The 12679-nt window shown below is 39.5% G+C and overlaps 1 protein-coding gene across 1 annotated transcript in view; it reads left to right on the forward strand.

Moving 5' to 3' along the window:
- The window catches only part of TRAPPC10 (trafficking protein particle complex subunit 10), a gene marked incomplete at its 5' end in the record, with an annotated part of 45994 nt that overhangs the window by 24834 nt on the left and 8481 nt on the right, over positions 1 to 12679 (forward strand). The window contains 6 exons of the mRNA XM_084279102.1: positions 318 to 409; positions 2542 to 2682; positions 4725 to 4837; positions 5897 to 6411; positions 10267 to 10408; positions 11678 to 11836. Coding sequence (XP_084135228.1) covers positions 318 to 409; positions 2542 to 2682; positions 4725 to 4837; positions 5897 to 6411; positions 10267 to 10408; positions 11678 to 11836 — 1162 coding nt within the window. The remainder of the gene's footprint in view (positions 1 to 317; positions 410 to 2541; positions 2683 to 4724; positions 4838 to 5896; positions 6412 to 10266; positions 10409 to 11677; positions 11837 to 12679) is intronic.

A 12679-nucleotide genomic window follows, 5' to 3' on the forward strand; every position in this document is an offset into this window, starting at 1 on the left:
AGGAGAATTCAAGTGTAAAGTTCTTGAAACTGCATGCCACATATTATTTTGATGGGTTTGAGTTCCCTCATCTAATTTTTAATAGAATTTTTTGTTCTGCTATTTGTAACACAGGTAATGACGGCCTGCAGAAAAAGTGAAGATGACCTGTTATAAGCTGATCTGGATTGTGTGCTAGGGGCAATACAGAAAGTGACTCATTGTGGTCATTTTGTTGTAGTAACTTAGTTACTGGCTATGAGTTTGTGTGGAAAAAACATATAGCTTCTAAAAAAATTATATATAAAACTTATAATACTTTGTTTTCTTTTAAACAGGATCTGTCCCATGCCACCATTGAAATGTACACAAATATTGGAAGAATTCGCTCAGCTAAGCTTGTGGGAAAGGACCTGGCAGAGTTTTACATGTAAATGAATGTTTAAAACGTGTTAAATGCATTAACTTTAAAAAATGTTCAGGAAAATGTGCTGTGTTTAAAAAATATTTTAAAAACCCCTATTTTAAAAATGTAAACATACCCAGTCTGTACTTTAGGACAAAAAAAACCCCAACCCACCAGGGATGTCTTTATATCACACCCTAATTATCACCTCATGATTCACTACTCTGTCCTGTGTTCTTTAGCTAAATCCTTTCTTCTCCTAGGGAGAAAAGGACAGCGGGAATGGGTAGAGAAGAGATAGCTTTGTATTTACTATAGTCTGATTTTTAACCTGTTTTCAAACTTGTTTCAAAGTTTATAGTTAGCTGCTTATTTGTATATAACTGAAGAAAAGATGGGAAACATGTTCTTTGGAGAGTAATTGGTTTCATATTTGAGGTTATGGTTAAAAAAGAGTTGTTTACCCCACTGTGAATGTTACAGTGATTTATTTCACAGAAACACAGAGCGGTTTGGGTTGGAAGGGACCTAAAAGCCCATCTAGTTCCACCCCCTGCTGTGGGCAGGGGCACCCTCCACTAGACCAGGTTGCCCAAAGCCCCATAAAACGTGGCCTTGAGCACTGCCAGGGAGGGGGCAGCCACAGCTCCTCTGGGCAGCCTGTGCCAGGGCCTCACCGCCCTCACAGGGAAGGATTTCTTCCTAATGTCTAATCTAAATCTACCTTCATCGTTTTAAACACATTACCTCTTGTCTCCTATCGCTACATTCCCTTGTCAACAGTCCCTGCCCAGCTTTCTGGAAGGCTGCAGTAAGTTCTCCCTGGAGCCTTCTCCAGGCTGAACAAGCCTAATTCTCTCAGCATGTCTTCATAGGAGAGGTGCTTCAGCCCTCCGGTCATCTTTGTGGCCCTTCTCTGGACTTGCTCCAAAAAGTCCGTGTTCTTCTTATGTAGGAGACCCCAGAGCTGGATGCAGTACTCCAGGTGGGGTCTCACAAGTGCAGAGTAGAGAGGCAGAATCACCTCCCTTGACCTACTGGTCAGTCTGCTTTTGATGCAACCCAGGATATCACTGGCTTTCTGGGCTGCAGGTGCACATTGCCAGCTCATGTTGAGCTCCTCATCCCCCAACAGCCCAAACTTCTCCTCCTCAGGGCTGCTCTCAATCCATTCTCCAACCAGCCTGTAGTTGTGCTTGGGATTACACTGACCCACGTTCAGGACCTTGCACTTGGCCTTGCTGAACTTCATAAGGTTGGCACAGACCCACCTCTCCAGCCTGTCAAGGTCCCTCCCGTGTGTTGACCGCACCCCACAGCTTGGTGTTGTTGACACGCTTGCTGAGGGTGCACTCAGTCTCACTGTCCACGTTGCCACCAACAGCGCTGGTCCAGGTGCCACCTTAAGGAACGACACTTGTCTCTAGTCTCCAGGAATTTTATTGCGAATTTCCAGATGTATTTTTTTGTGTTTATCCCTGCTGTTACGTTCCACTGAAGCAATCTCCTGCCTTGATTATCTGTTTCATTTCATTTTTCTTATTTAAAAGAATTTGAGAGTCTTAAGTGGGTTTTGGGGTGTGGGGTTTTTTATATTGGAAAACCTGCTTGGGCATGCTTTTCACCCATGTTCACTAAAGCAGTCTTGATTTTCCAGCTGCAGCAGATTCTCCTAAATTAATTTAAATTTAATTTAAATTTAATTTAAATTCCTTGAGGGAATAACATTAGGTTTAAAGGCTACCGTGGGACTTCTGTGTTGTGTTAAAATGACATTGTCATTGAACCCTTTAAAATTGTGGAGTAAGCCTTTTTTTAGTGGTGTTAGAAGGTTGAGATGGCTCTTGTCACATTTGTGGAAGGTAACTTCACCTCACTTGCTCTGACTTGGGATGGATTTGTACATGAAGTCTTTCCTTGACACTTAATGGCAGTTCTTCTTGCCTAAGTGAATTGCATAAATGTGGGCCAATACATCGATCTGTTACCAGTAAAATAAACAGCATAATGGTTCATTGCATCTTGTTCTGCATTCATATACAGTGCTCCTCTCTCAATCCCACTTTCTGAAAATGTAGAGAGTTTTCATGGCTGCAGGGGTTTTGGTATTACTCTGTACTCATTTTTCTCTTTTCTTTTCTTTTTTTTTTTTGAAGGAGGAAGAAAGGCCCCCAGAAGGCAGAGGTCTATCTTCAGGGAGCACTGAAAACTTACCTTGCCGAGGGCTGGGCATTGCTGGTCACACATACAAGAAAGCAGTTAGCTGAATGTCAGAAACACCTTGGACAAGTAGAAAAGTATCCTTTAAAAGGTGGAGCCAGAAAAATCAAGACCAAAGAAAATGATGCTTATGATTTTTTTTTCTGGCATATCTCTGACTGTTAATTTAACAGTTGAGACTGCAAACATCAGGCAACTGATTTATTTCTTGTTTCCATTGTTGCTGTTCATCTGGGGAGTGTTGGGTTATTTATTTATTCATTTCTTTAAACATCTGGGGTACTTAAAACCTTTTGTGTATGGCTGCTGCTCTCAGTTTTAAATATGCCCAGGCTCTAAGAGTGGTGCAACATGGATAGTGTGGTTTATCATTAGTTCAGCAGATGCCATAGAGGTTTTTTTATGATTCCTTTTGTACTTCATCATTATGAAAATACTGGTTTTTTTCATTTGGTAAATATGGCATTAGAGTGTCTGCCTATATTAAGGAGCTTAATTTCTGGGCTTGCTTTCTGTAACTGGTATGACATTTTTCCTGTATCTGACCTGGCAAGGACTCTTCTGGTATTCATAATGGTGACTTTTTCTAGAAGTTAAAACACAGACTTGGAAGATGAAAAAGATTAAAATCTTGTGGCTTTAGTGAGCTGTGTGGTGCTTTAATATTTTTTTTCCTGTTGCTTATTTTTGTTCTTTCTGGCTTTGATCTCTGCTTCAGAAGGGGAGTGGGAGATGTTTGCTTTTAAGTTGTGTAAAAGCTCGGTCTTCAATGTGTGAATAAAATCTTCTCTGGAAATGCTACATAAATGCAAAGTAATACTTTGAGAGAATGATTTGGCCCAATCCTAATGTTTGACAGGCTTCAGGTTCTTCACTTTGATACTCTCTGCATTGTTTTCACACATCAACTCTGTCTGCTACAACTGTATTTGTTTAAATATTTAATCTGTGTTGCTGCTTTCAATGTAAGAAGTGTGTATGTGGAGAAAAGTCTACTGACTGGTCTTGGCTGGGTTTTTGCATTCTTTTTTGCATTACAAGCAGCACAATTTAAATTCTGCTTTTCACTTTAGCCTTATGTGTTGCCTAAATTTAGTAGCTAAATTAACTAACTTGGTTCCAATTGGAACTGTTGTGCTGTGTGCAGGAAATTAATTATCCTAGCAAAATGGCAATTTTTCATTATTTTTCAGTGTTTTGGAGGAAGGGTACTGCTTTCATTGGTGTCGTAGTTAAAAACAGCATTCTCCTAGGTGTTCCAAAGTGGAATGTTCAGCTGAACAGAGTACTTCCTGCAAGGCAGCTCTTCTGGAAATTGCAGGAAAAGAAAAGACAGCTTTTTTTTTAATGGTCCTTCTAGCCTTTTTTGAAAGTTTTGGTGGGTGTTTTTTTAGTTTTGTGTTTTTCTTTGCCTGCGACTTTAAGTCTCTAAGTAACAGCACCAGGGATTTTACTGTAGCTGAGCTAAATCGCTAGAGCTAAATTCTAATTTGTAATGTATTTTGGGTTTTGCTCTTTTTTGTTTTCAAGCTAGGCTTAGACACTGTAAATGCCTGCCTCTCTTGAAAATTCTTACATGGCTTTTAAACACTCATATTTTTCTGCTTCAGTGCAAATGATCTTAAAGAATCTGAGCAAGTAATATTTCAGTCTTAATACTTAAATACCCCCAAAAGTATAAAAAATGTCTTACAATGTACTTATGATAAGTGATGCTGTAACAGCTGGCAAATTCTTAGCAAAGTAAATTGGAATATAATCAAACACTGAAGGTGTTTAGTTCTCAATGTCGGGCAGCATCATGCAACACACTGGGTCTTTAACTTGCATGCTGCATTTTTCATCAGACAAAGAATATTCTGTGCTCCTTAATATTTTTTAGATTGAGAAGATTGTACAGTTTAATCATGGATTGTATTTTAGTAGGTCTGCAAAAAGTAGAGCTTCTGCAGTGTTCTCAGATGATAGTAAATAGTTTCTTTTTTAATGGAATAGTGTGGTGTTGATAACAGCAGGTCTTGTATGAAAAGACTAGAAAAGCAGTATTTGAAGTGTCTCATTTTCAGCCAGATTTCTGAATGTTGTAGGTTTCTACCTCATGTTTCCTTAACTCTGCTAGTTACCTTCAAACAAGCAGCCTTTTAGCTGGCGATAGTCACTTAACAGAAGATGAACGCAAAAGCTTTTGCCAAGAAATACTAGATTTTGCCAATCAGCAAACAGAGAACCAAGGTAAGGCTCGTCCTTAAATACTTAAAATTCAAGCTGCTGCAACCCAATCTTTCCCTAGAAGTAGATTGGTTTCATTACCTTGTGTGTAACTTCTGAACCAGCATGGTTCTTTTCTTGTCAACCCCAGAACATTTATAAAACCTCTGCAATAATTAAGACTAGGCAGAGATGAAAGGGTAATTAACGTTTTCATCCTGAATACAAAGAAGTCTTTGTTTTCTTTCACTTATCTGTTTCTCTGCTTTGACAGGTTATAATTTATCTTGTGTTGGGTTTTTTCAATTCCTAACTTCTCTTTGTCTCTACATTGCTGGCACACGGAGCGCAGCTCTGTGATGATACTTCTTTGGTTTTGATGTTAGATCTGTTCCCATCCACTTGCAGCTTATTATTTTGACCATCCTACCTCTTCTCTTTATTCTTCCTGCTCCTTCTGTAATACTTTGTCCCTAGATATTAATCATAATTCAAATTCATATAGAATACTTCATGTAACTCTGAAGACTGTTCATTTTTATGCAGAATTTTTTTTTATGGATGTACCATCAGTAATATGTTACCTTAGGCTTGCTTCTTAATTTAGTTTTGGTACTGCCTCAGTGTTGGTTTTTAGAACCTAGAAAAGAGAATTAAAAACTCTTATAAAGCTAATGGCTTAAGGCACCAGTCCAATCATTCGTTTCTCAAGTTTGTACTTGCTCTTAATTTATGTGCTCTGGGAGGTTTGTCACTTTATGCTGCTGTGTTAGTCTAGAACACTTTGTGTAGTAGTGACATACTAAATTTCTGTGTAGACACTATCTCTTCATTTAGTTGTCTTACTAGCCTGAGCACTAAACCTGTAGGAGATGTAACTTTTAAAAAACAAATCTCAGCGTCTTTAAGCCTTGTTTCTATGCAGAATAAAACTAAAATATGATAGCATTGATTTGTTGCACAATGATTCATCATGAAAAGTTATTGATCCATTTAATTCTAAGGGTTAAATGTTTTAAGAGAGATGATTTACTGCTCTCCAGCAGCAGTGAAGAAGAATAAAATCCCTGTTTTTCTTTCCAGGTCAAAAGATTATCTTGCCTATGCACTCCTTTGCGCAGTTGAGAACTCTACATTTTGACCCTCCAAATGCTGTTGTCCATGTGGGTGGGAAGCTGTGTATTGAGTTGACTTTGCTGAGCCAAATGCCCATCCCTGTCCAAGTGGACCAGATTGCTATCCACGTTCACTTCAGCATCGAAAAAAATAGTTACAGAAAAACAGCTGAGTGGCTCACTAAGCACAAAACTTCCAACGGTGTCATCAGCTTTCCAAATGAAGTTGCAGGCTTCCCCTTGTCAAGAAACAACCTGCCAGCACTGGAGCTGTATGAGATGTATGAACGAAGTCCCTCAGATAACTCTTTGAACACGGCAGGAATTATCTGCAAGAACGTGCACATGCTGCTACGGAGGCAGGAGAGCAGCACTTCGCTGGATGTGCCCTCGGGGGTGACGTTAGAAGATGGGGGTCATGTGCTGAAATGCAGCAACTTAATACTGGAACCAGGGGTCAATAAAATAATATTCAATACTCAGGTATGCTTTTATAGTTGAGTGAATGCAGCAGTCACAAAAGAACAACCGTAAGCACTAGCCAAGGAAGAGCATAGTGCTGGCAAGCGGAACCTGTATTGTTTCCTGTTACAGCTTGTGTGATGCCATTCCCCTTGTGGCTCTCTCTTCACTGTTCTAGACCTTAATTTCCCTTGAAAGAAGGCTGTTGTGTTTGTGCCAAAATGCACAGGTGACTCTCCTATTTGCAGTCATTTGAGTCAGCCTTCCAAAACCGTTTTTTAAACATCTTGATTATTGCTGCCAGAATCACAGAATTATAGGGGTTGGAAGGGACCTCGAGAGATCGTCAGGTCCAACCCCCCTGCCAAAGCAGGCTCTTTATCAGAAGTTAAACTGATAAATTTGTATACAAGGTGGTGTACTGCTCATGAAGTCTGCCTTAGTTGTTGAGCTCATCCAGAGTAATGTTTCAAAATTTTGATGGGAATGCATTTTCTAGCCCTTAATAAGGCACTGTGTAGTTGAAGTCAATAGATAGCTTGTTCTTCCCTGTGGTAGAATGTTTTTTCACTTGCTGGGTGTAGTAAACCTACCTACAAGAAGTATGACAAAGTTAAGATCAACTTCAAATACTTCAATTTAGAAGATGTCTGAATTGAAATTGCCCCCATTATTTGTCTTAGTGATGTAAGGAATGAGAAGACAAGAACATTAAGGATTCTCCAGTACAGGAAGACTAAATTTGCATAAGCAAAACACTTGTGGAAATCAAGTGTCACCATCTAAATGCCACCCTCAGAAAACTGATTACGGTCTTGCTTCTGCCACGTAGTGTAGTATATGAAACTTCCCCAATTCCCATTGTACACATGTGCTCTAAGTCAGCTTAGTTCTTGGAGAAGTCCTTTTTTTCGCTCCTATTCTTCCCTTAGAAAGCTAAGTGCTGCTAGTAATTACTGAAGTATTTAAGGTCCAGAGTTCTTACTACTTCTGTCCATGTTCTGTTACTACTGGGTGCATAGTAACTGGAAATCAGCAGGCCTTTAGTACCAATCCTGTTGGTTGGCTGTGGTGGTGGTGTTTGCTGTGCAGAGTCTTTTTTTGTTGTGGATTTTTAACTGCCAGTCATTCTGTGGCCTTGTGCATTGCTGATCTGTGGTTTGTTTGCTCGTTCTAATGAAATGGGGAAAGGCATTTACCTGCCAGCATAGTCCTAGGAAGAGAAACGCCAAGCATTTTCAAAAGTGAGACTTCACCATCTGTTTGGCACTCCAGGAGTAGGATCTTCTGGCTTCAATTATCATATTGTTCTGTTCTGTGGATTTCTTTAAATGCCTTCTGTCTCCTTCCCCACCTCTGTAACCATTCAGAAGGAAGTACTTAATGGAGTCCAGTGCTACAGTAACGAACATCAGTGTAGGGAAAATTTGTGTGAGAAAACACTTGAGAAGTTCAGTGCAGCATCTAAATGATTAACAAGAGATGAGGCAGCACAATGAGGGACGTAACAGGTGTGTCATGGCTGCTTCACTTTCTGAGCATTATCCAGCATGTATATGTGAAATGGTATGGATGCTATGAAGAGAGAAGGTGTTTCTCAGCCTACATGGTATATATGCCTACTAGCTTTGCCATTTTCTAATGGGTTTAAAGTAGCTTTCATCCCTTTTTTTGTCCCCTTTTTTAACCAACTTTGAAATAAGAATACACATACCTGCTTTTGATATTAAAAATTGATACCTAGACAGAGTGGGCCAGGACGTTGGGGTGTTTTTTTTAGCATTCTTCGTGTATTTTAGGTGCTCTGCACCTGAGATTTTAACTTTCTCCTTTTTTTTTTTAATTGCTAATTTCTCTCTTGTCATAGAAATTTGTTTAGAGTGGAGTTCTGTATAGACTTACATACTCTGTCTTTACATTCCTCCAGTGCTGAGGCTGACAGCACTAGAGAGATGTGTTGGTAGATAGAGATGGGCTTGGTACATGTGCACCAGGTAGATTATGGAACCTGTGTGGATAGATGGTATCTCAAGATGCAAGTTGAGTTCAAGTCCTTGTTGATACAATATGAAATGGCAGAAATGTCATTTCAACTGCCTACAGAACTAATTTCTCAGGTTTCTTGTTCTTTCAGAGGACTGGGACAAGTTAATGAGATTTGGAGATGTCAGAGAGCTTGGTGGCTGCAAATGTAGTTTTTTGTAAAATAAGTCTACATGTATGTAGAGCCGGATTTCAGGTGAAGGGGCCTTACGTAATTACTAGAATCAGGCTGTCCTGAGAAGGCATTTTGGCTCAGTGGGATCAGGGAGCAGTCTAAAACCACAAAAGAGGAGATATGGGTGAAAAACTAGATATATCTCTGCTTTAGACTTGCCTTGTTCTGCCTACGTCTGGTGGCTAATGGAGGATGGACAGCCTCATGCTTGTAACCATCCTTCTTCCCAACCTTTGTTCCTTGAAAGAACTTTTCTCAGGAAGAGATGCCTTACCTGTCCTTAAAGGGAAAATCTGAATGTGTTACAATTTTGACAGCTTATTACTAGATAACATGATGAAAGACACTATTACTCTAGTAGTAGTATACTTTTGTCAGTTCTATTGGCTTACATAGGTAGCCAGAGGATAGAAACGACTGATAACTAGTTTTCTAAATCTTCTTACAGCAATGCTTAATTGCTTTGCTTTCACTGAAGGAGGAGGAGTGACTGTGCCTCTGACGCAGAGGGAGTTTCGTTCTTTCTGTAGATCTCAGACTGATGATTAGCACTATTTATGCTCATACCAATCTCCCAGTGGTTTTTTTTCAGGCTTTAAAAGAGATCAGAAAGCATTATCTCAGTTCTTCAGACTGATACTGCCATCCCATGTTGAGGTTCAACGTGTGTGTATATATATATTATGAAAGATTTACTCATGCTTTTCTGTTTGTAAAGTAATAGTTTATAAAGTATTCAAGGGATAAAATTCAATGACTGTACTGTCCAAATTTATAATACTGAATTTCAGTCAGGATTTACTTTGTAAATAACTGTGTAAGTGAGGTTTGACCATTAAGTTGTTACAGCTTTTCTCCATAACTTCTATCCTACTCTTTAGATTTATTTATACCCAGCATCAATATTTATGTGTTACACTTGGTAAAATGGCACATGGAAAAGAAAACATTTCCTACTCCCTAGCAGTAGTTGCTAAGAGCAAATAGAATTAAGAATAATCATAGTAGCAGATGTTACAGATTTGCTTTTTATAATGTTATTGAAAAACATCCAGAATCTCATTATTCAAGACAAGGGAAGAGTTTGAAATTAAATATGTATTTATTACTTTTTCGTAAGCCCAGGGTGTGGGGAGTGTATGAAATTGATAGCTTGAGCTGAAAGCTGTGCCTTATATGAATGTTGTTGGATTTTATGAATGTTAGCCAAATAAGCACTTCACTGCTTGCTAAATAATTTCAGTACTTAATTATATTTTAATATATGTGGCAGTTGGGGGGGGGGGGGGGGGGGCGTGGGAAGGGGAGAGCATGTGACTCAACCAACAAACAAGACAAAAAGCACCCAAAAAAAAGAGAATTTAACAACATAGCTACTGTATTAGTTATCCTGATGATTGTTACTTAGGATGTTGGGTTGTTTTGGTTTTTTTTTGAATCACCCAGCACTGTAGAGCTTCTGTCTTAAAGGGGCAAAAGGTGTGTGTCTTTGTGAAAGTCTTGTCACTCAGAGAACAAGTCTGTTGTTTTAAATACAGATGCAGAGAATCTGAGGATAGTGAGCTGAATACATGCTGTTCTTTAGCAGAGGGTTTCTTCTGGAAGCATTTCCTAAATTAAAAAAGCCATTCAAATGTTGTTTTTTTTTTTTTTCAAAGGCCAAAGAACCAGGGACGTACACGCTCAGGCAACTGTGCACTTCAGTGGGAAAAGTACAGTTTGTCCTTCTTCATATTTACCCAATCGTGCAGTATGATGTGTATGCTCAGGAGCCACAGCTCAAAGTGGAACCCATGACTGGTAGGTACAGTTGCTACGCTGAAGTTGTTTTGATTTCTGTTGTGCTCTCGTGGGACTAGATGGAATGCTTGCTGGCTTGAATATTTCTCAGAACTTTCTGCCTTACTCTTAATTTTAAGTCTAAAACACTCTTAATTTTGAGTCTAAAGTAAATTTTCACTTCTCAAATTATTGTATCATGCTCTGTCCATGATGGCTGCTTGCCAATGACTAATTCCAGTGCTTGGCTCTGAAATGCGTAGTGTCACCTTTGAAGATGAATTTGAATATCTAGTGTCACTTAAATATCAGGTATGATTTGAGCTGCCATGCTGATTAGGAGAAGTAAATATTTAAATTTGTAATTGACTGAGCTCTTTATTGTTTCTGAGATGCTGCAGTCCCTTTGGTATTTGAAAAATGCAAAAGAACTGGGATTCTTTACTAGACGTGATTATAAAACTGATTAAAATTTAATACTGAATACATGCACTGGTTTCATGGACAGCTGAGCATTACTTGTTGTAGAGTTTATTAAAGTATATAAATGGAAATTCATAGTGATTTTTTCAGGCTCTTAACTGAGGCAGTTGAGGAGCTACTATGCATTTTGTACTACCCATCCAGTTACAGGGTTTGCAGTGTGTGGTAGAGGAAGGACAGGCATGTTGGGCATTCATCAAATTTGCTTCCCCTGTGAAATGGATGGTGGTTGGGATTCAGACACTTGAGAGCCTGTGTGCATACTGGCGTTCTTGTTACCTTGATTAGGTGAATGCAGCATGTACATGTATGGCTGGCATCATAGTTTCAAAAACATAAAGTGGTCTGCAACCTGGTGAACTTAACAAAAAGCATAGTAAATTCTTTGGGATTATTGTATTTCATGGAATCCTGTGCTGCCAGAGCTGCACAGCTATGTGAGCCAGCTAATCTAAGCCATCCAAGAAACAGTGGGTTTGGTCACTTGAGCTGAAACAATGGGTTTGTAGGTTTAATGTGTTGCAATACCACCAAACCCCCACACCTTCAAGTTACCCTAACACGTGTGAGACATTGCCTGGGAATACTGCTGACAGACCTTAGTGCTGCATTGTAACCGTCTTCTGGGCAGCACCGGAATCGGAATCACTGAATATCCTGAGCTGGAAGGGGTCATGGAGTCCAACTCCTGACTCCACACAGGGCCAGACAGGTCAGAGCATGGGAATGAGGGCATCATCCCGGCACTTCTCTAACACAGCCAAGCTCAGTGTGAATCTGTGTAACGATCTCTGCTTTCTCCTTCAGATAGCCTCCTGGCTGGCATTCCCCAGAAAGTGAAATTCACGGTGACTACAGGGCACTACACCATGAAGAATGGGGACACTTTGCAGCTCAGTAATGCGGATGCCATGCCTATTCTGTACCATCCAGAGAGCAAGGCAGTCATCTATTCCAATACCAGGGGTAAGCAGTGAAGTAAAAATGAATTATCTTTAAATGGCTGAATATTTATTAAACCCGAAGTAAACCTGTACTTGCAGCATTAAGAACACTGATGCTGTCTTTTTCAATATTTGCTATTAAGAACAATTCTAGGGACTTTCAACTGAGTACTTCAGTGGAAGAAAGGTCTTAAAATTTTCACCTTCAAACTAGTAGTATGAACTTTTCAGCAAATATAGCTGGAGGACTTTTACTTCTATGGGTAAAATTCAGTAGGTGTGGCAAAACTGCTGCTGATCTGAGCATCTGTTATGATTTCCAAATGAATTGTGGTGACCTCTTACTACTATGTGGGCTCTAGTTTAACTAGACTGTTTTTATTGTAAAGTATTCGTAAGTAGGCTATTACATAGTGCCCTACGTCAGTGGAACATTTTCTTTGGCGAGTGTTTCATTTAAACACATGATGTCCTAGTTCCATTTCTCTGGGCCAAGTACTATATAGTCTCCTCAGTTGCTCACATACAATCAGCTTTTACGTAAATGGGAAGAACAGTCCTAACAGACTTGATGAAATGAACACCAAAATTGACTGTACAAAGGCACCCATATGTGGCATTTTAAAGACAGGTGCCAAATGGTAACCAAGAATACTGATGCAGGTGTTTCTGTAAGTTGCAAGTTTGCTTGAAGTGAAATTACAAGAGTGAGGAGGTGCAGGACACTATGAAATTTCAATAGGTGTCATATGATGGACTAAAGTAGCTGTTTGGCTAGTTTGAAGGTTGTTATCAAATTGTCCTCTTAGTTGTCTCTTGAACATCGGAAGGGACTACTGCATGGAATATGGTGGTTACCTACTTG

Source organism: Gallinula chloropus (genome assembly GCF_964237585.1).
Source record: "Gallinula chloropus genome assembly, chromosome: 1".
NCBI lineage: Eukaryota > Metazoa > Chordata > Aves > Gruiformes > Rallidae > Gallinula > Gallinula chloropus.